At 41.2% G+C, this 24,873-nt stretch overlaps 4 protein-coding genes across 8 annotated transcripts in view; 3 read left to right on the top strand and 1 right to left on the bottom strand.

The window, feature by feature from the left end:
* Positions 1-12,978, top strand: part of socs7 (suppressor of cytokine signaling 7) — an 85,323-nt gene extending 72,345 nt beyond the window's left edge. Inside the window, exon 11 of the transcript XR_008397094.1 lies at positions 11,338-12,978. The gene's annotated coding sequence lies outside the window, so the exon portion shown is untranslated. The remainder of the gene's footprint in view (positions 1-11,337) is intronic.
* wipf2a (WAS/WASL interacting protein family, member 2a) lies at positions 3,257-14,336 on the top strand. Of its 3 annotated transcripts, none has more exons than XM_017477728.3 (8): positions 3,257-3,655; positions 5,316-5,441; positions 5,654-5,786; positions 5,941-6,069; positions 7,199-7,780; positions 7,907-8,128; positions 9,620-9,721; positions 12,985-14,336. In XM_017477728.3, the coding sequence occupies exons 2-8, from the start codon at positions 5,385-5,387 to the stop codon at positions 13,026-13,028; spliced, it is 1,269 nt and encodes a 422-aa protein (XP_017333217.1). In that variant the 5' UTR covers positions 3,257-3,655; positions 5,316-5,384; the 3' UTR covers positions 13,029-14,336. The 3 variants fall into 3 exon arrangements, with proteins under 3 accessions (XP_017333217.1, XP_017333219.1, XP_017333218.1); XM_017477730.3 differs by lacking the exon at positions 3,257-3,655 and adding an exon at positions 4,647-4,788; XM_017477729.3 differs by lacking the exon at positions 3,257-3,655 and adding an exon at positions 4,829-4,937.
* Positions 14,337-14,797: 461 nt separating this feature from the next.
* Positions 14,798-24,241, top strand: cdc6 (cell division cycle 6 homolog (S. cerevisiae)). 2 transcript variants are annotated; one of them, XM_017477693.3, is made up of 12 exons: positions 14,798-15,119; positions 15,734-16,094; positions 16,402-16,632; positions 16,788-16,987; positions 17,889-18,043; positions 18,179-18,285; positions 18,480-18,619; positions 18,750-18,850; positions 18,959-19,044; positions 20,054-20,226; positions 20,497-20,637; positions 23,052-24,241. In XM_017477693.3, exons 2-12 carry the CDS (start codon positions 15,758-15,760, stop codon positions 23,139-23,141), a joined length of 1,761 nt encoding a protein of 586 aa, XP_017333182.1. In that variant the 5' UTR covers positions 14,798-15,119; positions 15,734-15,757; the 3' UTR covers positions 23,142-24,241. The 2 variants fall into 2 exon arrangements, with proteins under 2 accessions (XP_017333182.1, XP_017333181.1); XM_017477692.3 differs by having other exon boundaries at positions 14,808-15,119; positions 20,051-20,226.
* Positions 23,440-24,873, bottom strand: part of jupa (junction plakoglobin a) — a 28,191-nt gene continuing 26,757 nt past the window's right edge. For both annotated transcript variants that reach the window (XM_017477663.2, XM_017477664.2), the window contains one exon: positions 23,440-24,414. Coding sequence is in view for 1 of the 2 variants with exons in the window: in XM_017477664.2 (XP_017333153.1) it covers positions 24,392-24,414 (23 nt within the window). In the remaining variant the exon portion in view is untranslated. The remainder of the gene's footprint in view (positions 24,415-24,873) is intronic.

Here is a 24,873-nt window from a genome sequence, read left to right as displayed (position 1 = left end):
GTTGGTTAATTGATAAATAAACAAGCATAAAGTATTATTTTTTAAATATTTTAAACAATAAAGAGTCCTAATTAAAAGTAGACTAACACAAAAATGATCCCTATTAGGAAAAAGGCTAATAGCCTTCTAAGGAGATAGTGAACTAAGCTTAATGTCAAATTGATATTAAGTGCAACCCATAGTAATTAAACATCATTTATTTCTCATTTTATTTATATTTTATGAAGTTATTATAATATCTATTTTTTATATTAAATGATTTATTTATAACTAAGCTCATTTTCTGTCTTTACATTTTATTAGTTTTTGTTTGTTTGTTTATCAGTTGTTTGTTTTAGATTGGTTTCCCAGTACAGTGTTGCCATGTCTGCTGCTAATATTGAGTTATTTTGGGGAATTAAATCAAAACATGGAAATTGGAGTTGACTTTTCTAGTGATATCTGGCAACCCTGAGTTTAAATAAAGTGAATGTGCTATTAGAGTTAGTGAAGGAGAAGTGCAGTGTACTGTATGTAAGACTGAACAGTTGCTACTCTTGATTATGATTGGTGAGGGATTATTTAATAAAAAGTTTGAATTAAAACCCACCTTGTAGCGTTAACATTATTAAGTTACGCTGTCTCTACACGAGCAGGTCGCAGGTGCAGGTAATTTTGCAGGATCAGTAAAAGATGGCGGTTTGAGAGAAGCAGATGATGTCAGTGTTACTCGTCATCATAATGGCTTCTCTGCAGTATTTGACTGAGGAGATGAAAAGCAGTGTGAAAGTAACTGCTGCACGGTGTAGATGCATTTTGGAGTTTTAGTTTTTATTCCGATTGTATTATACAACTCCGAACAGGTCACTCGCACAGGTGCAAATAAATATTTATTCACAGTCGCACAAAGAACTTTTCAGTCGCAAATGCGAGTGAAATGGTCGCACTATAAAGCCCAGGCCAAAAAGCTCTATCTTGGTTTCATCTGACCATAGAACCCAATCTCATTTGAAGTTCCAGTAGTCTGGCAAACTGAAGATGCTTGAGGTTTTTTTGGATGAGAGTAGAGGCTTTTTTCTTGAAACCCTTCCAAACAACTTGTGGTGATGTAGGTCAGGGGTTCCCAAACTTTTCCAGGGCAAGGCCCCCCAAATGTCATTAACATTTGACCGAGGCCCCCCTTATGCAAGATGACTTTAAAACACATTAAAAATACAGACTTCTGAATATATCCACCTTCTTTTTTTTTTTTATTAATAATTACATCTTACATCTTTACATTACATTACATTACATTAGGAATTGATTGTGTGTGTGTGTGTGTGTGGTTGTCTGAGAGTGAGAAAGAGAAAATATACCTGTGGGAGGGATGGGCTAGGTGGCTCCGACCAAATTGTTGAGGCCCCCCGGGCACCCCCTGGCGGCCCCCACTTTGAAAACCACTGATGTAAGTGACTTCGGATTGTAGTTTTGGAGACTTTCTGACCCCAAGACACAACTAACTTCTGCAATTCTCCAGCTGTGATCCTTGGAGATTTTTTTGGCCACTCGGGCCATCCACTTCACAGTGCGTTGAGACGATATAGACACATGTCCTATTCCAGGTTGATTCATATAATTTCCAGTTGACCGGAACTTCTTAATTATTACCCTGATGGTGGAAATGTGCATTTTCAATACTTGTGCTATTTTCTTATAGCCACTTCCCATTTTGTGAAGCTCAACAACCTTTTGCTGCACATCACAGTTATATTCTTTGGTCTTACCCATTGTTATGAATGACTAAGGGAATTTAACCAGTGTGTTACCTCATATTTATACCCCTGTGAAACAGGAAGTCATGGTTGAACAATTTCCTTTTCCGATCCCAGGTGTACTAAAAATTTTAAATATCAATGGGAGTATACTTCAAATATATTTTTCTCGTATGAATTCATATTCAAATCAATAATTGTTGCACACCTATATTTAACAGATATATATAAAACTATATATATATATATATATATATATATATATATATATATATATATATATATATATATATATAAAACAAACCTGTTTTGTTTGCAATTGTTTGATATCCATGAGAGCAGAGCATTTTTGTGTATTTTTAACAAAACTTGAAAAGATTAAATGATAAAGACAACTTTTCACAGCCTTCTTTGCTCATATCTACCAAGGGTGCCAATATTAGTGGAGGGCACTGTATGTGCATGTTTCAGATAAACATTAATAAACATAAACATATATATATATATATATATATATATATATATATATATATATATATATATATATATATATATATATATATATATATTATATAACATTATATCTGTTTAACATCTCTTACAGGTGCAAACGCTGACATTTTATTAGTGTCCCACAACCTTCACTTAACCCTGTTAAGTGAACACATTCATCCCTATGAAATATTTAGAATATTCCACTAGTTTTACAGGAAGTTACATCATCTAAATTTCCTGAAGATCATAGGAAGAAGAAAATGAGCTAAATTCTCAATCCCTCCCCCCCTCTTTATTTTAAATGATATTGTGGTGTTGACTAACTAAATCACTAGTACAACCCTGTTACTCAAATTATGCAGCGATGATAAATGATTCATTTTTAAAACAATTAAGTGAATCATTAGAATGTTCTTGATGTCTTCATGACATTAGCACGGAAGGGAATTAACCACAGTTGGTGTATTTCCTAATTCTTTGCTAAACAAACAAACAACTAACCAACTAACTAACTAAACAGTTTACTTTCAACCGTGTTACTCATTTAAGAGCAAAATGCATCCATTATACACTAAAGAAACCTTGTAAAAATGAGATTGTTGCCTGAGAGGTGTTTTTTTTGTATGGTTAAATGCAGCTTTTCTTAGATTCAATGTTTTAAATCATTTCAAAGTTTAATCGTTTAAGAGTTACAAGAGTTAAGTGGCACCAATAATACAGTATCAGACTGTGTGTGTGTGTGTGTGTGTGTGTGTGTGTGTGTGAACTCATTAGCTTCTTTAGCACTTGCTAGCTAGCACTTGTTTGTTATTGTAAACAAAACAAACTTATAAAAAAAAGTGTGGTGTTTACATTGTTAAAGATGGACCTGACTGAAAGTTTATTTGTTTAAAGTTGTTTGGCAGGGGTTGGTTCTTGCAATAAATAGTAGGAATGCCCAACACAATGTGCTGCTCTGAGTTTGGTGAAGGCTTGAACTACAATTATCTTTCGGCTCTAATCGGAGGTATTCGGCTACCTGCCACCATTTTGTACTGCTTCCTAGACTTCCGGGTTTCTCAGAACTGGGTTCGCCGCTGAAGCCCTAAAGCTGTGGCTTCCTTTAAACTCACTTTCTCTGGATTAAAAGTTTAAGGAAGCGGGGGAGTTTAGTATGCCTATATATATATATGCGCCTATATTTCGCTAGTGTTTAGTCCTGAGTGATAAGTTTATTAGTTTATTAGTTTTATACCCCCACCAGTGCACCCCGCTGCCAAGTGGGTTAGACAGCATGAAGCTGCGGTTCTTCGAGTCGTTAACGTTAGTGGTTTAGTTCCCAGGTTTGTTTTGTTACTGGTCTGTAAGAGGGTGTGTGTGAAATCCCCGGAGAACAAACCGGTTCAGTTTCAATGCTGTTGGAGACCCGAGTCGCTGATTAGCCGCAGGTAAGTCGTACAGTCGAGTCTGTTGTGTTTTCAGAGAGGTGAAATGAACTAAGGTGATAGTCTGCTGGTTTGTAACGTTTATGCTTTACCAAACAAAACAACGACACGGTATTTTTTTTGCTTGTTTGTTTCTGTTTCTAAACTTACATCCTACTCATCCTAACTGCTGTACAGAAGTCTTAAGGCTTTCTTCTTCCCCAGGTGGTAAAAGTTTGTTGACCAAAGCTTTGGTGTGTGTTTATCACAGTGCCAGCTCATTAGCATTTTTTCCCTGTCGTGTAGCTCTGTCTTTATTTATTTATTTACTTCCTTCACAAACATGACCATATCCTTGTTCGTTAAGAAATCATTTAACGAGTTATTAAAGCAGTCTGCCTGGTCCTGGTTCTGGTCCTGGTCCTGGTTCTGGTTCTGGTGTCAGACAGTGCATGGTGCTGCTATGTCTAAAGCATTGAATTTAATGTTGGACTACATTCACATTTATCTAGAGAGAGAAATGTGCTTTTAATGCGTTCTCTGCACCCATATTTGATCACCTGAGGTGTGCACGAAATCACTGGAAGTCATGTTAGATTATGTATACCTAAAAGTATGTGTGAGATCTGATGATAAACATACTGTTCATGTTGAAGATCTGGTTATTGTAGACCGCTGGGTGGAGTTATTGTATTTATTTTTATTTTTAAACATTCGCAGGTTTATTTATCATATATGGTGGGGGGATTAGTATAAGCCGTTTCTGATCCGAAGACCCCCAATGATCAATAAAGGTACTTTATACATTTCAACTGCGCATAAGGCGTACAACAGGGCATGGTTAATCACATGAGCTGCCTCACACCTCTGTTGCTGGCTCGGTTGCTGGTGTTCCTGCTTAACAACATTCCTCAGCGACATTGGAACTGACGAAGCGGCGTATCCTTACCGTCTACGTTTATCTCTCGTATAGAAGATATATATGAGAGAGAGAGAGAGTGAAAGACATTTCATTCATTTTGCAACGTACTCGAACATTTTTTGTTCACCGTTGGGGTGTATGCAAGGGTGAACGGGAATGGAAAGCAGGATCCTATCAGACTGGTTTTGAGAGCGTTGGTGATAAGCGAAAAGAAGGAAACGACAAAACAATCAGGGTTGTTTTTTCTTTTCTTTTTTCTTTTCTTTCCGACCCCACATTTGAATATGTTTAGTTTTATTTGCGTGTAAAAAAAAAAAAAAAAGGTCTACTACTTTGACACAGCCGATGTCAAAGCGCTGTTTGATTCTTTACACGTTCTCAGCAGTAAGTAGATCCTAAATGATATCTTTGCTTGTCGCCGGGGTGGCACCCTCAAGGGTACATCCTTTTAATATGCAGGCTTTTCTCATCTTTCTCCTGAAAACATGAACGTTTAAACGGTTTAAGGTAGATAAATGGAGCGTAATTAGTTTTTGGATTTAAGCTTTAAAGGTAGAAAAGGTGTACTATCCTAGTGACGATGAGAATACAGTTTAGTATCCTTTTTTTCTTTCTTTCTGAGAGTGCGGGTTCAGGTCAATTTTAGCACACGTGAGAGATTTCATATTTCCATTTTAGTCTATATTCGTGCGCTAACTTTTTACAATACACGGCAGCACTTGGGTGTGAAAAAATATTTCGATGCATATCTTTCATTTGCAGAGCTTTTGTGAGCAGAACCACAGCTGCTGAGACTGAGGTGGTAGTCACCATTCTTGTTGAAACAGCAACATGCCTATTCCTCCACCACCGCCACCTGGACCTCCGCCTCCCCCTGCCTTCAGCCAGGTATCCGCAGTACAGAGGGTTTACCATACAGTCTTTTACTCTCTACATTCACCACTTCATTTGTTGTTCATTCAGAATCCAGAACATTACTCGGTTGCTATTCTGTTTATACTGAGCATTATAAAAACGATGATATGAATCAAATATGAAGGCAATGTGGTTTTTGATGTGGCTCGATTCGAACCTCTGTCGAGAATGAATCCTTTTTACAGGCAAACGCTAGCGCGCCCAAGCTGCCACGTGATGAAGCTAAAGGAAGAGGAGCGCTGTTGTCAGACATATGCAAAGGGGCCAAGCTGAAAAAAGTCGCAAACGCCAATGACCGCAGCGCACCTATTATTGAGAGTAGGTCGCTCAGATAAGAGCAGTGAAATCAAGAGTACTTATTAAAAAGGTAACATTAATGTTTGACTAGACCTTTATTATGGCTAATCATCCATCTGGTGTGTGTGTGTGTGTGTGTGTGTGTGTGTGTGTGTGTGTGTGTGCGCTTTCCCAGAATCTGGAGGGGGTGGAGGCGGCAGCAGTAGTGGAGGAGGAAGTGGAGGGGGCTTTGGTGGCGGTTCTGGACCAATGCCAATGGGAGGCCTGTTTAGTGGAGGAGTGCCTAAACTTCGTCCAGTGGGAGGTAGTTTTATAAGGTCTTTCACAGAGACTACGTTTACATGCACGTCGAATTCTGTTTAAGGTCTGTATTCGGGCTGCAGCCATGTTCCGAATACACTGTTTATATACGTACAGGCATCAGAATGTTCCTGTATATGTGGTTGCCGTAAGTAGGGTGGTCTACACATGCGCTTTTCTTTTCACGCTTGTTATATCCCGGAAGATGCTGCCGTTGCTACCCATAATTCCTTGCAGACTGAGCATGCGCATATATCTGTTTCGAGTGAGATGTTTACATGCAGCAAGTTTCCGATCAAAACGGGCGTATTCCAGGGGTGGGAATTTGGGAAATCAGAATATTGTCGTCATCTAGTTATAATATTGCCACATTCCGATCAATATCAGAATATTGATGTGCATGTAAACGTAGTCGGAGAAAGACTTCTGAAAGTCATCTTCAGCACTAGTAACTCAAGTTATTCTCCTAATAAACTTTCCAGATGCTTAAAGCATTACTTTGAGCTTGACTCGCTCTTCAGAATGATCACAATTCCAAAAATGCTGGTTGACTTTTGCGTACATCTCTGATTGAATTCTTTCATTCTAATTTGTAATGTCTTTTACAAATTAGTCACAGCTATTGACTACTTCTACTATATTCTAATGTTTAAAAAAAAAAACATGACAAACTGTCCAGAGTCTATCATGGGAGCACTGAGTGCTTCTTATTCAGGGTGTATGGGGAATAAGCTGCAGGGCACCACGTACGCACACTAAACCCCTGCGAGGTAGTAACGCTACCCGTTGCATTCCTGTGTCACCGAGAACTTGAGTCATGTGATATGCCCTTATTGCTGAAAAGTTTTTTTTTTTAAAAAAGTGGTTCTTCCATAACATCAAGAAGATATTTTGTTTAGGGTAAAGGAGTATAATTGTGCAGCTTGAATTGAAGTGCTAACTGGTTTTCAGCCAGTAGGTTAATTCAGCCTCTAAAAATAAAACGGATGATTATTATTGAACTTATATATATATATATATGTGTGTGTGTGTGTGTTATATATGTTGATATATATATATTTATCAAACAAGTCATCGTTGTAAAATGGACTAAAGGGTGAATGGTGTTGATGGGATCGTAAATCTCTTTCCAGACGGCACCGCTGGCAGAGCAGCACTGCGGCCTCCGGGTTCTCGTCCTGCTGTGCCTCGTCCTACGAGCCAACAAGCCAATGATGAGCGCTCCTCACCCCCTGCGCAGTCGAGGAATCCTCGTCCTTCTCTACCTGACATTTCGAAACCGGGTGGCGGCGGCACTACGAAACCCAACAGCTCAGCCCCTCCTCCCCCTCCGCCGTTCAATCGACGTGGTAATAACCCTCCTCCCAGCAACAGTCCAAGCTCTGGCCGCTCTTATGGGCTAGAGAAGCCCCACCCACCACCGAGTGGGAACAGAGCCCCTCCTCCCCCCTCATCCGCACGTGATATCCTGGCAAAATCTCATTCTCGCTCTTCATCTGCGCTTTCTTCAAATCTACCACCCCCTCCCCCTTACCGACAGCCCCCTTCAGTGGCAAACGGTGATCCACCCCCTGAGTTGCCACAGAGGCGGAACTCGCTTAACAGGAGATCCAACGGGCACGCTCGTAGCCAAGGCCAACCCCCACCACCGCCCGCACCCCAACAAAGCAGCCGACCGCCACCGCCAGCTCGAGACCCTCCAGGACGCCGACCAGGTAATTCTCAAATATCTTGCGTTATAAATGTTGACGCTTATAAAGAACGTGTTGTTTTTGTTTGTTTGTTTTGTAAATCCTCGTGCTTCTTCAAAAGATTTTGCATGTTTGTATTTATTAATAAAGCCACCCAGGCTCCCCCCCTTACATCCCGGAACGGGACTCGTGATGCACCCCCCCCTCCTCCTCCTCCCCCAGCCCGCATGCAAAGTAGTAGCGCTCAAAATTCTCACGAGAGCCGAGGGAGGCCTCCACCAGTCATCTCTTCCAGTCGCCAACCCTCATCACATCCACCTCCACCTCCACCCATGCGCAACGGACATACATCTGCCTCTCGGGCTTTCACTGGTGAGTCTGCCTCGGTGTTCTCATCGTTTGGTTCAGTATTTATTACAATTAAACCTCAAATGATTTCACCCTGTATGTTCCATTGACTTTACATTAGCACACTGTACTTTCTTACTGTGGTATGGTGTCAGTAAAATACTGTTTTCAGTCAGATGTGTACACTGTATGGCCAAAAGTTTGTGGACACCCGACCATCACACGGACATGTGCTTGTCGATCCGCCCATTCCAGGTGTACTGAACTCCTCCTTTTGCTGTCATAATAGCCTCCGCTCTTCTAGTAGATTTTGGAGCGTGGCTGTTTTGATTTGTTGAGCATTAGCAAGGTCACGTGAGGAGGCCTGGGGTGTAGTCAGTGTTCCGGTTCATCCCAAAGGTGTTCAGTGAGGTTGAGGTCAGGGCTCCGTGCAGGACACTCGAGTTCTTCCACTCCAACTTTGGCAACCCATAAAAAATTGTAAATTTCATTTATCCCCTTGTTCTGTGTATCATTGTTTACACCACAATAAGGCAGTGCGTGAACTTAAAACCTGTTAGCAATGTAATCCCATACTCATCTCTATGTTCTTGCCTTTTTAATTACCTTTGAGATTTAAATCAGTCTGCCTCCTTTTATTGTTTAGAGTAGATAATTTTACTTCTACTTCTGTCCAAGTTTTTATCCTTGTCTTTCGAATATTCCAATTATTCAGGACCGTATTCAGCAGAATATTACAAAACCAGTTCTTTATCTGTGTGAGTGACCGTTTAATGTCTGTTTATCTTTGCGTGTGTGACTGCAAATCCAAATATTGCTATAATCTTCTTTTTTTTTTTTGTGGATGGGAGATTATGAAAGCAACTCGAGAGTACACTAGAGGTCAACATTAGTCGTTTGCTTTCAAACATCGGCGACTGAGCATTTTATCTGAACTTCAGGCGTTATCAGTGTCGGGAAATCGCACTGCAGGCAAATGACCTCTCAGGAATTCAAATCGGGCCTCGGTAGTTCCTCTTTATGTAAACAGTTCGGAGCACGCTCCGAACGCAGAGATCGTTTTGAAAGCAGGCGAGTTGGGCAGAAACATGTCCACGGTGCCATGGCCACAGATAATAAATACCTGCCTGTCCTACTCGCAGGTGAAGTGCAGGGTTGGAGTGATAGTAAATGTGGACAAGGAAGTGTACCTTCGGGTTTTTACGCTCGATGAAAGTGAAACCGATAGGTTAATAAAGGGGCGTGGCCTGGAACATCCAGGATACTTTGTGCGCTTGTTACCGATATGGAGATAATGAGTAGAAGTCACTTACAGGAAACAATAAGCACGCGAGTGCACATTTTCCAAACAATTCAATAAAACGATTAAAACATTTCTGCAAAACATTTCCACACATTTTCTTCTTAAACCCCCCTTTTTTTTTTTTTTCTTTCAAATGCAAATAACGCACCCCATTTGTGTAGTATAAAAGATTGTATGAAACTGTTCTTGCGTCTCTGCTCGTTGTTTCCCAGATGAGTTTGAGTCCAAGTACTCCTTCCATCCTGTTGAGGACCTGCCGCCCCCAGAAGAGTACCGACAGTTCGCAAAAATCTATCCGAGTAAAAACAATAAAGGTAAGAACCAGTTTTCCCAAGCAGTACTCGTAGATTATGTATTCGGGACGATTTGTAACGATCGCTGCGATATGTGCGCAAGTATATAAGCAGCAGTCAGCCTGAATTTCATGACACAATCCCAGCATGCAGCTGTAGTGGCTAGTTTGGTGCCGTGAATCGTGGTCGCTGACTATCATGCACTTCATGAGCTGATGGGTTGTTTTTGAGGAGTGCTGTTCTGATGATCCATGGCTTAATTTGACCATTCCCATGCCTGTAGCAGCCTGGTATTCAAATCTAACAGTCTTAAAGGGATAGTTAACCAAAAAAAAGAAAATTCTGTCATCAGTTATTCAAACTCATGTTCCATACAGACAAAAAACAACGTCTGCGCTCGCGTCGACACAACACGCATGCATCGGGGTTCTCTCGTGAACGCACGTCGGAGATCTATGAGGAAGTGAAGCTATTTTGTGAATAAAGACTCCATTTTAGTTTTTTTTTTTTTGCGCACAAAAAGCATACGTATCGCTTCTTAAAACTGAGATTAAACCACCGGAGTCACGTGGATTAATTTAACGATGCCTTTATGAAAGTTTTGGTTACTGGACTGTAAATGAAGGGACTGAAATCTCCCAGGTTTCATTAAAAATCTCTTCATTTGTCTTCCGGAGATGAACAAAAGTCTTTGGGTTTTGGAACGACATGAGGGTGTGTGATTGATGATGGAATTTTCATTTTTGGGTGAGCTATCCCTTTAATATTTAATATTATATTTAATATTCCTGCAGGTTTATAAAATAATTTAGTTTGTTTGGTTTATGAAACCCCTATGCTGTATATATGAATACACGAATGATCATTTTAAGATGAACAGATTTTCTGTCATGCTTTTTGACTCCCTTAAAACCCAATATAAAGATCGTGTTAAAAGCCGTAACGCTTAAGGGCCCGTTTACACCGGGACGTTTTTCGCAGCGCGTTATAAACGGTCCGTTTATGTTTTATTTATTTATTTATTTATTTTTTGCGTGTTCACACCCAGGTGTTAAAGGAGGGCGTTGTGCTGAGTGCTAATTCACTCCCTGACAGTAGATGGCGCTCATTGAAAAGCAGAAATACCCCGGTACACAATAGAGCGCTTTAGAACTTTCCGTTTCTGACACCCGCTCATCGCTGAGGAGAAGAGAACCAGTATTTACGACTTTAAGTCGTTCACACACTTTTTACAAACTTTCTAAAGCACGTATGCACTTTTGTGAAATATAGGGTCTTTTGTGATTTAACTTTAAAGAAGTATTTGTTGCAGTGGCCAAATCACCAACGTTCTCATTTTAAACAGTATACTCTTTTTAAACGAGTAATGATTTGAATTAATTCAAAGTCACAGAAATAGCATTCACATACTTACCGGAAGATCCAGATTATTAGTATTTTTTTAATCTATGTTTTTTTGGGAGGGGGTGAGGGGGTATAAGGCAACTATTGTTGTGCCCAAAAATGTTCATGTTCCTGCAAATTGATGAAGTGTTGAACATGAATAGACTTTAATACAACGACACAATAATGGGGCACTTAGCTATTTGATTAAGACCTCAAGAATACTTATATGCATATATGCATATATGTGACAGGTACGAAATAAATACAATCAGCGGACTATCATTTGCATATTTGCAGGGAACAGACAAAGAAACAAACAATGCTATTCAGTTTAGAACGCAACACTGAAAGAATTAAATGGATCGTTTAGAATATACGCCTGCATTTCACCGACTGCGTTTACATGGACTGCAGTAATCTACTTCTTGACCTTACTCTAAGATAATAATGGGATTAAGGTGTTTACATGAGTCGCTTTTAGAATACTCCTTTCATGTACCCGTTTTACACGTTCTAGAACATAATTAGATTAACAGCACACGTCATTACGTCACCGCCGTCCGACGTCCCTCCAGAATTTCACGTATCGACATACAGTTGGTTTTCGTTATGGAACCGTATACAGTTTTGGGTGTTTTTAATTTTTTAATTTGGGTGTTAATTATTCGTCGTGCCGTACGTGCAAACAGACGACTGCTTGAAGCCGTGGGCTGCGTCCCAAACCGCGTACTTACCGTCTCTAAAGTAGCCGAGATACATGTATTTCTCCTACTCCAGGCCTATAGTAGGTAAGTACGCTGTTTGGGACGCAGCCGTGCTCTCTCTTTTGCCGTAAAATGTCGAGCGCTGCCGTGTGTGATCGTGTCCGGTCGCAAAATGCGGTGAAAACTCCCACACGCCGTTAATAGTGTGATTTAAGGTGTGTACATGTCTGTAATACTCGTCCATAATACGACTAAAACAGGAATACTTCAACTCTCTTAATACGATTTGTGTTTACTTCGAGTACGACTTTAATCGTATTAAGGTCATTAAAAATCGCTGTTTACATGGTAGTTTCTTAATCAGTGTATCGTCTTAATCGGGTTAATACTGGACTATTGTTGTCCATGTAAACGCACTGAGCGTCGTCAAAATAATAGCCGCAACATAATAAATACACACATATAGTATTTAGTGTGTAATCTGGTGCTTTCAAGCGACACCGTGTTTGTGTACGCAGAAGGATTTATTAGCAGTGAGCATTTTATTTCGTGTATGTCACGTGCGCACTCTCAGTAAAATGGCGAGCGCTTGCGTCGTCTTCGTCTCCTTTTTCAGCTTCTGCTTCGTCGGTAAGTCCGGTTTGTTCTTGAGCTCCACGAAGTCATACTTTTATGTAACTTCAGCTCTGGGCATGTGAACAAAAGCGCGAATCTCATTGGTCGGCCGGTTTTTGACGTGGTGCGTCAAGTGAATATTCGTACACACACAACAAAATTAAATGAATCGATGCAAATAATAAAAATACATGCACACACAGGGAGGAGAAAAAAATTCTGTGCTTTAGGTGCGAGTGTAAGGTCAGGTGGTGTAATGCCTACTGGTCACAGCAAATAAGAGGGAATAATGGTGCTGTGCTTGAACTGAATTGCATTCAGTATAAACTTTTTTCTTTTTTTTTCTTCTTCTCATCAGTCCTAATTTGGACTATACATGACACAAAAATACACACGCACAAAAAGTCAAGTGTTCTTGAGCTATTTAAAGAGGGTCTGGCATCTCCTGAGACCTGTGCGTACGTAAGATAAATGGTTTTGTATATCTGTACGTCATCTGAGCTTCTTGTCATTTCTCCTTGTCGTATTGCTTTGCCACTGTGCCTGATGATAAACTTTCTGTATTGTCTCGCACTGTAGCTAATATACGAGGAGCTCCCCCTGCGCCACCTGTCGGGAGATGATCTGCACTCGGAGAGGAAAACGGCTAAACCTTTTGAATCTGATTATTCACACACACACACATGCACACACACGCACTCACACACACACTATCACAGCTGGATCAGAGACCAGAAGCTGTCTTTAGCAGAATGCAAAAATGAAACTTTACCTGGCTAACTGAAATATTCTCAGGTGAAGAGGATTTAGGCCATTAGTTAAAATAATATTATTAATAATAATAATATTTTTATATATATATATATATATATATAAAAGAAGGTGACCAAACTTTTGCACATATGTTTGAATTATTTAGCATTTACAAATAAATAGCAACTTTGTATTTGCGACTAAATCGTAACTATGCATTGCAAGTGAAAGACACTTTTCCATACATCTACGATAAAATGAATGTTTTAAGCACACTACATGATGTCTAAACAGCTCCAGCCTGACGTACCTCTAGACCAGAGAACACCGTGCAGTGTCATGGTCCTGATCAATTCATATGTACTATCGCTCTTCACGGAGTGTTAAGAGGACAAGAGAGATATTATAATATGCATTCCACATTATCTGTGAGACACATACCAAGCATGGTACCATTTTTGTAGCACTTGTTGATCATGATTAACGCTATTAGGATGAAAGGAGAGATTACATAAGGCAATCAGTAGACAATCATTGCATTGTGATGCATAAAGATTGACTTGTTTGTCAAAAGAATTGAAAAAAGGATTACTCTCATAGCCTGTTTCCCCCAAAAGGGATCCATTGTTTCATTATTAGATCAGATTTTATAACTTAAAAATAATAATAATAATTTTTTTTTAGTGTTGATGATTGGGCTATACGATTTTTAATTGTGCAAACCATTACCTTTAAACTTGATCTGTGAACAGTGTATTAATGTGCATGAATATTTGAGCAGCCATTCGGTTTACTCTGCAGCTAAAGTGGCTCTCCGGAAACTGTGCAAACGCATTCTTTCTGTCTGTGAAAAGGGATCCTATTATTATTATTATTATTATTATTATTATTAGTTTTTAAATGATGTGCATGTCTTAAACTTGGCAGATCGTTAAACTAACCACTTCTTCATAACTGACCAAAAAATACACAAAGTGCCACTAAGCCCACAGTATTTCCAGTAGGCTTCGCCAGGTTTGTGCGAAGGACCTGATTGTGTACGTGTGGTGCAAACTGTGCTGCTGAGAATACAAGTCTTCTCCGTTCATTATCTTGGATTACTTTGATTGACATATAATGCTCAAGCAGATTTGACTGTTCCAATCTGTCACTAATTTCCTGGTACCAGTGCTCTTTTTTTTTAAAAATATATTTTATTTTTTAAAATAAAGATTCTTAAAGTGTGAATGGTTATAGAGAAATCTTAATGTAATGTATAATTACACTATATGTAGCTAGATATTTTTATTGTAAAAATGTACAATATAGAGAATTAAACATAGCTTATAATTGAACATGTGACATTTAAAGATTAATTACAAAGAGGCAAGCCCGGTTTCTTACCAGGACCCTTTTTCCATGGATGGTTTATGTTGACTTGATATATTTCACATTCTTCTTGGGTTATTGTAATTTTAAATAAGTTCCCATGGCTTGCCAAATGTTCATGTTGACATTTTTAGGGTGTGTTTGTATGATTTTTCGTGTTAAATTTGAAATAAAAACGGTTATGGGGAAAAACCTATTGTGTGCTTTGACTTTTTCGTGTTGCTTATATACATTTTTAATGTTATAGAAAGACTAAAGGTCCAGCTGTTTCATCACTTCAGACAAATATTCACACTGTCTTTAAAATTTGCAGGGAATTTTTTCCCCCCCCTCAGCAGAGTCAACAAAAAACAATTTACCCGCCATCTAAACGTGGTCCAACCCCATAAGAGGCGGGGCCAGTGATTCTATTGGCTGTTTAGGGCCTTTGTTGTTGAGCCAGCCAATCAGGACGCAGCACTCTTCAGAACCGCACCAGCTGATGTGTGACGTGTTTCTCAGCTTGTTTCAGTCAGCGCCAAGACGAGACGAGACGCTTCTCCGGACGGCTTTGAGACTGGAAATAAAAAGAAACGTTTTTATCCAGATATTAGGTAAGATATGAGAATTATTCCAGTTAAAAAGAAACCTCCAGAGCTAAGTCTATAATGCGTAGAAGTGTATAAAGTACAGGAGTTTAAAACCGGAAGTGCGTGTTCAACTGCTTGGCGCCAAATACAAGAATGAGCTAATTCAAGAAATTCACTAATTAAAGTAATTTTGCAGGTCAGCAATGATGGAGTTTCAAATTCCGCTTTCTCGTTTATTTTACTAGCTAGCTGTTTGTTGTGTGACTTTTATTATGTATTTTTATTTATATTGCCTTTATTGGGGTTTAGGCGCCATTGGTAGCTCATCTGGCAGGCCAGACTGTTTGCACGTGCTAATAATAACAAATAATAATAATGTTTTCTGTTGTAATATATAAACCTACGATTTTTAAAAAAAAAAAAAAAAAACCTTGTTATGCTAAATGAGGTGTTGTTAGAGCCTACTGAGCTGCACAACATAATAGTTCTCTTTAAAACTTTAAATCTGCACACTGATGTGCAAGGTGTTGTGTAGTGAATGCAGTACATGACTGGAGCTTTGTGGTTTATATATGTGTGTGTGTGTGTGTGTGTGTGTGTGTATAAGTAAAAGTAATATAATTCCCCTCTTCATTCAGAGCTACAGCCTGGTCTGGTGAAAAATGCCCAACACTCGCTCTCAGAGACAGCCAACTCTCCAGTTCCCCAAGCGCAAGTCCTCCAGGGTCTCTTCCCAACCCAAAAAGTCACCTCAGCCGGACTCGGAGCATGTCCTGGACGCCCGAACTATCCCACTGTCTCCCAGAAACACCGGCTTGGGTGTCAGAAACGTCCCACTTTCTCCCGCGAAGACAGTTGCGGACGCCCGGATCTTCCCTCTTTCTCCCAGGAAGACGAATGTCGTAGACACCCGTGCCATTCCCCTGTCCCCACGACACCACGTCCTCCAAAGCATCCCTCCATCTGAGAGACTCCCTCTGAGTCCCAGAAAGCGCACAGGTAATCAAAAGCAAAGACAAGTCTATACTTTTTTATCTTTATGGATGTCGTTTTAAAGTCACGTGGGTTTTTTTTACCGTCGTTCCTCTGCATATAGCTTGTACACAGTGCAACGAATTGTTTCTCCAGGGCCACGGTGCACTACATAAAGTGCAAATACACAGCAGCGTGAGACAGGCGCGAGACGATAAATACACCGGACATGGGGCTGTAAACTATTATGTAGTATAGCAGCGATATTAACAAGTATAGCTGTAATATTGTTGTTTATGATCAGTTTTTATTATTTTATTTCGTCCTCTCCCAGGCGATGAGAACGGATGCAACCTGCCAGCGTCTCTTCAGGGTTCTCCACCCAAGCAGAGCCGTCCCTCACTAGGCTCTCCTCGCAAGCTGTCCTTTAACGAGAACACACCTGTTTTCACGTCTCCTCTTCGGCCTACCTCGTCCTTGACTTGCTCTACTCCCAAATGCTTGAAGGAGCCCACCAAAGCTGAATCCGATGCAGCGGAGGTGGTGTCCATCCCTGTTGCAAAAAGTACGCTCTTCTTCTTCTTCTTCTTCTTCTTCTTCTTCTTATTATTATTTGTCTCACACTTTTCTTTTTACGTCGGAACGTTTTTGAAATGCATTAAATTTTTTTACAACTGCTTTTGGCGTGATGACGAATGTACCCGTGCTGCCGTGTTTCAGAATCGCAGTACCAGTGTGTGAAACAGGCTCTTCACACGGCCGTGCCTGAGCGACTGCTCTCTCGAGAGACCGAGCGAGGCGTTATCGTCTCCTTCCTGGAGCAACACGCGATGTCCGGCAAGCCGTCCAGCCTGTACATCTCTGGAGCTCCTGGAACGGGGAAGACAGCCTGTTTGAACTGCGTGCTTCAAGAACGCAAGGTGAGCTTTGACAACAGGTGGCAGAACGGCTGTGCAATAGGAGGATCCTGTGGAACACCGTAGGTCGTAGCCGAAACCCTCCTCGGCACCTTTCCTGTCGTGCAAACACGATATGCTTCTATCATGTAATCATTCATTTCTCTTATTCTGTATCAATCAGTCCGTCCAGGATTTTGCGCTCGCAGAACTTTACACAAAATCAAGGAAACTCCGCTGTATTCGGAGGAGTTTGCGATTTTTCCAAATCGCCGCAGGTTGTGTCACGTGACCTCATCATGACGCGCATTCGGACCCTTTTGACTCGAGTGCGCCGAACATGTTTTCCAACAAACGTCACTGCGAAAGACCGTGTGAAACACTCTCCTGCGATTGCGGTTTCGCCTTTTTAAGTCGTTTTCCGCACAATAAAGCACACAAAACAAAACTCCGCAGCAAATTCGAACGTTTTTGGCCGGAACAATCGAGAGAGAAATCCTGTACGTACTAATCACTGCTTTACACTAGCTAGCACTTAATCAAACCGTGTGGCGGCTCTTCAGAGTTTATAACTTGCCTGTTGGGCTAGCTGATGAGTTTGATTTGTCCAAGCCTGCTTTAGTAGGAATTCTCAAACAAATACGATTTCTGTAGGGATTCGGAAAGATGACCAACTCCGACACGTGCACGTGGTTACAGTATAATCCACCTGCCAGTGGAAACCATGACGAAAGATGGGGACGGGTGGACTGATGTTTTGCAGAGGTGCCACGGCAGGGGGTTAAGGGCAAATTGAATCCTGTATTGTATAGTCTGGGTTGCCAGGCAACATGATGATGAAAATCCGATTGGATAACACTTGAGCGTTTCATGTTTGAATATTTGATCCATCCGTATACAGAATCGCACTGTCGTTGTTTTCCAGGCTTTCCTAAAAGGAGTGCAGACTGTGGTGATTAATTGCATGACACTGCGTAGCTCCCATTCGATCTTCCCACTTCTGGCTGAAAAACTGGGAACGTCCAGAGGCCACAGTGATGGCAAGCTCGAGAAACTGCTGACCAGTTCAGGCCCCACTGTGTAAGTGTGCAGTAGAGGCTGGAAGTGTTCTTTACTATAGCAAGTCTCTCTCGCTCTCTCTCGCTCTGGCCTTTTTGTGATTTTTATTTATTAAAAAATATATATTTTACATCTTTTATTTTGTGTTTCTGGCAGGCTGTTGGTACTGGATGAGATGGATCAGCTGGACAGCAAGGCCCAAGATGTTCTCTATACCATCTTTGAATGGCCTTATCTCCCTAAGTCTCGGCTGTGTCTCATCGGTGAGTCGTACATCATGTGGTTTCCATACGAAGGAACAAGAAACGCATTTCTGTGCGCTGCGTTAATCATTGATTCACCTGCTACGAATATATTTATCTGCTATAAAGTTCAGCAGAGCATTAACTAAGCATCGGGAATGACCGTGTTTCCTAAATTAACCTGTTTTTTTATTTTTTAATCTTTCAACACTCAGGTGTCGCGAACGCTCTTGACCTGACTGACCGTATTTTGCCCAGACTGCAGGCGAAGCCTCACTGCAGACCGCAGCTTCTTCACTTCCCTCCCTACAGCCGCCAGGAGCTGTCCGCCATCGTCCAGGACCGACTCGCGCAGGTAAGCCATCGTTCACGTGCGCGTGCACCGCCGGGAGTTTTGGAACCGGTGTTCGTTTTTCTTCCGGCAAAATCTAACGACAGAACGATCGCTCATCATTGTGTAACCTTTTCACCTCGTACGCTTTCAGGTGTCAGGAGAAGGTGTTCTCGATGCTGCTGCCGTTCAGTTTTGTGCCAGGAAGGTGTCTGCGGTTTCAGGAGATGCCCGAAAAGCATTAGACATCTGCAGGTATGAGAGCTCTGGTTAAAGTTGTTTAACTCACATTTTTATTTATTTATTTTTAATATATAATATATAAAAAGGCATAATTCTCCTTGTCCTCCATCACCCCCACAGGAGGGCTGTAGAGATGGTCGAGTCTAACAACCGACCCAGAACGTCTTCCGAATCGACAAACACCACTACAAATACTAATACTAAAGGTACGAGTGACGAGACAATCTGAAAACGCAAACGTGAAGGTACATTTTGTCTTGGAGATTTATTTATCTCCGTGCTATCCTTAGTTGACGTATTAAAGGAACCGTTAACTGGTCATCGGCTACAGCTAGCCGAACAGAGCGTCGAGTCGGATTCAGAACAGCGTGTCAGTGGGAGCTAGGTTAATCGTTGTCCACGTCGCATGCTAAATATTACATCGCGTTTGGTGTTGAGAGCGGAGGGTGACGCGCTATTTGGGTACAGTGGTATTCTTTACAACAGAAGTGATTTTTTTTTATTTTATTTTATTATGTATTTTTGAAGCTAGGTCGTCCAGTCTACTGCCACCTCCTGGTATGGAGAGTTATTTCCTTTCACACAGAAGTAGTGAGGCAATGCCTGCATCAGAATACCCCTACTACTCTACTATACAGTCGACAAAAAAGCAGTACATGTGTCTGAATTCTCAGTATTCATAAAACATTAAAACCTTAAAGCCCCGGATGCGGTTTCTGCTGAGAATCTGCGGTAGGGAACCAGTGGACACTGCTATCCCATAAGGCAACGGGACTGGCGCGGAAGAGCTGTCGGAATCCAAAATTACAGAATGCGGTGCGTCAGCTCTTGTTGTAGGTCATGCCAACATGGCGGATGTAGTATGTCTGGATTGTATTCGCTGCATCACTGGCCGAGCAGTAGGTACTGAATCGAATGCACTAGGTGCTGAATCGAATGCACTAGGTGTTGAATCGAATGCACTAGGTGCTGAATCGAATGCACTAGGTGCTGAATCGAATGCACTAGGTGCTGAATCGAATGCACTAGGTGCTGAATCGAATGCACTAGGTGCTGAATCGAATGCACTAGGTACCGTCAGAGTACACGATTACAGACGTAGGGAATGTGAGCAAATCCTCAGCTGGTCTTAATTGCTAGTTTTTCAGCTTGGTGTGTGTGTGTGCACTCATTTGAAGGAAAAGTCTAAAGTGAGTTTGTTTGTCGTTGCAGCAGCACGTGTGAGTGTTCCTCAGGTGGCGCGGGTGCTGTCGGAGGTGTATGGAGACCGCATGGCCTCCAGTGTCGGAGAGGAAGGAGAAAGCTTCCCCCTGCAGCAGAAATTGCTGGTGTGCTGCCTGCTCCTGCTTACACGCAGCGGCAAGAGTCGAGAGATCCAGCTGGGAAAGGTGAGGGCTTTATAAAAATAAATAAATAATGTTCATCCTACAGAACCTTCAGACGCGTTCAAATTATCACCAAAGGAGTCCCACTGAACCACAGATCCCCACGCTGCTCTTATTGCTCTTACTAATGAGAATTTAATTTGCATGTTTAATTAAAGTCAGGTGTTTTGAGTGGAGAGTTTTATTCATGCACTGGATCCAGTGTAGGAGGAGAGAGTCTAGTGGCCTAAATACAAATCTCCAGACTGAAATCATGTGCTCTTGTGCTTACAGCTGTGCGAGACCTACAGTAAGCTGTGCCAGCAGAGGCAGGTCAGTGGAGTGGGCCAAGGCGAGTGTCTGTCATTGTGCAGTTTACTAGAAAGCAGAGGCATCTTCTCTCTCAAGAAGGCCAAAGAAGCCCGACTCACCAAGGTAAACACATCATCACCTGCATTTTGATTCCACTAAGGATGTGATGGGGGGAAATGCAGCATTGACCAAGAATGTTTATGGGCTAGTATTCACTAGGGCTGGAGAGAATAATTGGTCAACTTGTCAAATTTGAGAATTATTGAAAAAACATGGACTGTCAAATCGGTCAACAGGGGGCGCTACAGCGATCAAAAAATGTTAAACTGCTCATAACTCCTAGACCGTTTGTCGTACACTCATTGGAATCCTTGTCTCAAATCAAACGTATATCTCTGATTTCATTTCCACCTATAAAATTTCTCTCAAATCTTGGATTTTTTGTGTAAAACCTACTTTTGCAAACAAGTTCTTGCTTTTTTTTTATTTATTTTTTTTATTTTTATTTTTTAAACCCGATCGGGACCAAACCAGAGCCAAACGTGTCCAAGGGGTCTCACTGTCAACACTTATTGTGGGGGGGGGGGTTGAACTTCCAACTCGATATAGCTACGGCATGTGAAGGAACATTGAAGTAGGCGTGGCCAGTTTTACATAAACAGCTATAACTCTTGAACGAATTGAGATCTTCACCAAACTTGATAAGCTTATGTATGAGGTCAATCTGTGGTCGGGCACAGTTGATCTGATTGACTTCAAAATGTGCATAAAGTGTCTGTCGCAGCTGCCATCAGGACATTCACGCATGTTGAAAAACATGGCCTCCATATGACCCTTGGGCTAAGAGGTTTGTGCAAAGTTAAAATAAAAATTGTCCACTAGGTGGCATGATCACAATTTTTGTCGGTGTTAACGGTTGTATATAATTCAGTGTTGTCAAAGTACACAAGTAATGTACATCATATGATGGCTCTTCTCCTTCTAAACCACTTTGCCTCAAGAAGCATTGGTGTCCCTCACACCGTTCTGTAAATATCTCAGAACGTTAGCCTGCTTTTGCAAACTAGTTGTCGGTTTTTCCCTCTATCACTGAAACAAACGCCACAAGATTCTCTGGAGTCTATTTCTAAATAAACAAAAAAAAAGTTTGAAGTGGGCGTGGCCACTTGTTCTTAAATGGCTATAACTCTTGAATGGAATGAGATTCGCACCAAAATTTGAGGTACATGTGTAAGAGCAGTAGTGGCTTGGCGGTTACGGCTCTGGATTACTGATTGGAAGGTCAGGGGGCCCTTGAGCAAGGCCCTTAACCCTCTGCTCCAGAGTGCTGTAATGTGTATATGATTGATAGTTGAAGACTCAACAAAACATGAAATTAGTCATAAATGTGGAACCATTGGTCCAATAGACTGACTTTTTATTTGATAGTTAAATCTGGCAAGAATTGTCCTTGTCCAGTCGTGAATCTTGAAAAACATGGCCGCCGTTGGTCAAGCAACGTTCAGCGGCTATTAGACAAACTTAACAAAGGCCGATATCTTGATTTGGGTGCTTGTAGGGTTGCGCGATACTAAGTAACATCTTTGAGGGCCCTAACAGGCTCGAACCCTTCGTGACTTTGTATTCTGCCGTGGTCTCTTAACCCTCTTACCCCGTATGGCCGAAAAACCCGTCTTTGATCTACTCCCGTAAGGCCGGTGTACCGGCATTACTCTGCTATGATTCCTTACTTATTTAATTATTATTTTCTGACCCGGAAGGTTGATGACGTCACGACGTGATTACGTTTTTACGCCGGCGTTACGATGAAGATCCGAGCGTGAATATTGGTGTACTAGTAGAAGTGAAATAAAAATGCCAAAGCGAAAAGCTAATTGTGTTCCAGCTAAAGTTTCACCTACAGTGAACACGGGTACATCTAAAACATACAGTCACACAGGCGAGAGCGAGGATTCTAGATAGCGACAGCAGTGAAAGTTCAGACGATGTTGAAACCGAAACCGATAGAGACGCAGACTCTCCTGATTCAGACCCCGATCCGTCTTCATCTTCAGCATCAGCCAGTGCGACCGACACTGCAGGGGTCTGGAGTCGTAACGGGACCATCTCTGTGCATTCGTGAAAACACTACCCGCTGCTCTGATTATCACCAGAAACTTGACTTTTGGCGCTAAAATGCATTCATTTATTTGAATTTATTCAAAGGCATTGGCCACGCTGACGCTCGTATGGTGCTTCTAAATGAGTAGAAGGATTTTAGCGAGCATTTTTCGTCACTTCTCTGGTTAAGAATTCGGCTCCAAGTGGAGTAAAAACACTGAACTGCTTCATTTTCAAAGTAATATTACACACATACATTATAAGTTGTTTCAAGGCCTAAAAATGTTCAAATTTGGGGCCAATTTTGGCCTGGGAACTCAGGGTGCTGTTTCTCTGGGGGATATAGGGCTGTGGGACATGATGCTGTGGGAACTAAGGGGTAAGAGGGTTAAATGTATTTACTAAATATTCAGACTCGTGTGTGTCTTTGTTGACAGATCTCTCTGAAGATCGAGGAGAAGGATGTGGAGAACGCGTTGAAGGATCGTGTGTTACTTGGCAGTATCTTAGCTGGAGGCCTGCCGTGATCTCCGTCAATACCGCTGCAATCCTCCTGCATCCACCAGCATGTATTGCCTCCAGACCGTCACGGTCCCTTTTTTTTTTTTCCCCTTCTTTTTTTCTTCCTTCAAGAAGTGATTGTGTTTTGCTTCAGGATAATTATTTAAGTTTTTTTTTTTTAAAGATTCGATTAGTGTATTTACATTCTAATGTAAATAAATGTACAGGATTTTAAAATTATACTTTTTTTTTGCGTGTGTGTTTAATAGTGGTGACCTTTCCACTAAATCTCCACTCCCACCAAAGAAAGAAACGGGTCCACGCTTCAGTTAGTAACTGATTTTATTTAGTAGTTTTTTTTTGTTATAAAGTATGATGTAGAAACACTATAAAGATAATTGCCACACTTCCAACATTCCCCCTCAGCATTCTCATTGTGTAACTGCTTTAATTATTGGTATCACCAAAGATCTAAAAATCCTATGTAGGGGAGGAAAAAGTGTCAAACCTGCAGAATGCTAATTAGTCGGATGTTATTTAAAGATTACGAACACATGATACAGGAGAAATGAGAAAAGATCTACGCCGAGGCCCGTGTATAAATATTGCGCCGTGGTGCAGTCCTTTCCTGCACTGCTGCTGGACAGTGAAAAACCACTCAACATTCGGACAAAGGGACGTCTTAAACGCTATAAAGTACATTTATTTATTCTGTGGTTGCTGTGCAAGAAAAAGGCAAAACAGTCCGTCGATGTGAGTTGGATTCTGAATGTTACCACTTCCATCATTATGGCACAAACTATTAAAAGCTTGAGTTAAGACCTGCTATATCACTCAGCCCGAGGGTGGGCTTTAAGCTGCGTGGAGGGAAAAGAGGATCAGTTTACGTGCTTATCATCCGCCTACTGCGTGACTGAAGTGGATAAAGTGTTAAAGCTGAATTGGGGTCAATTGATTCGCAGTGTTCAGTCTCAGCCATGCCAGCTTTTCCTACTGTCAAATGTGTGCTTAAAAAAAACAGTAACTCATTAAAATCTCTTTGGTAGATTCCCAGTCCTCCTGTCTAATGAGTTTACAAACCCCCAATAAGCCCTAAAATACAACATTTTCTACAAAAAAAAAAGAAGGTAAGAATGTGTTTTCATGAGAAGGCAGTGTTGAGTAATATGCAATTCTACCCCTCACAGCACGGTGATCGTTGCATATCATACAGTAGTGTGTGTGCAGAGCCAGATGTCCGCTCGAGAAGGCAACTTTTCACTTCTGAAGCGTCTCCTCAGTTAGTGCTCTTGAAGTATTCTGGGAAAAGAAAAGCAACAGACGTTCAAAAAAAACAAACAAACCCCACAAAGAAGCTTATTAATTAAAGTTAGTTACGACAAGAAACTCCTGATGAACGGGTGAAGCAGCTCCTGATCACGGCCGTCGCAGCACACACCGACTTTTCCTACTTTTATAGGATTTTTTCCCCCGGTCTAGTTTATTTGTCTTCATTTATGGATTTGTTTGGGATTCTTTCTTCAGGTCATTAAAATGAAAAAACAGTGAAATTCATAACATTTGCGTTAATCGTGTGCAGGCGATCGAACTCGTCTGAAGCCAATTTGAAGAGCATGAAGCTGAACATAGGGCCGGGCGATATCGTGATAAATGATTACGCAATACGGTGATTAATTACAAACGGTACTAAATGGATTCTGTTGTTTTTTTTTTTAATAAAATAAATTAATCTTCTGTCATTGGAGTCAAACACTTTTT

This window comes from Ictalurus punctatus, chromosome 10 (genome assembly GCF_001660625.3).
Source record: "Ictalurus punctatus breed USDA103 chromosome 10, Coco_2.0, whole genome shotgun sequence".
NCBI lineage: Eukaryota > Metazoa > Chordata > Actinopteri > Siluriformes > Ictaluridae > Ictalurus > Ictalurus punctatus.
This window is presented reverse-complemented; position numbering and strand designations above follow the sequence as displayed.

What these genes read in the sequence shown, in the direction of transcription:
- wipf2a (XM_017477728.3), top strand. Translation starts at nt 5,385, where the DNA reads ATGCCTATTCCTCCACCACCGCCACCTGGACCTCCGCCTCCCCCTGCC. An exon ending in CAGCGCACCTATTATTGAGA is followed by an intron (nt 5,787 to 5,940) that starts GTAGGTCGCTCA and finishes GCGCTTTCCCAG; the next exon opens with AATCTGGAGGGGGTGGAGGC. An exon ending in TCCGAGTAAAAACAATAAAG is followed by an intron (nt 9,722 to 12,984) that starts GTAAGAACCAGT and finishes CTCGCACTGTAG; the next exon opens with CTAATATACGAGGAGCTCCC.
- cdc6 (XM_017477692.3), top strand. Translation starts at nt 15,758, where the DNA reads ATGCCCAACACTCGCTCTCAGAGACAGCCAACTCTCCAGTTCCCCAAG. An exon ending in GTCCATCCCTGTTGCAAAAA is followed by an intron (nt 16,633 to 16,787) that starts GTACGCTCTTCT and finishes GCCGTGTTTCAG; the next exon opens with AATCGCAGTACCAGTGTGTG. An exon ending in TCCAGGACCGACTCGCGCAG is followed by an intron (nt 18,620 to 18,749) that starts GTAAGCCATCGT and finishes GTACGCTTTCAG; the next exon opens with GTGTCAGGAGAAGGTGTTCT.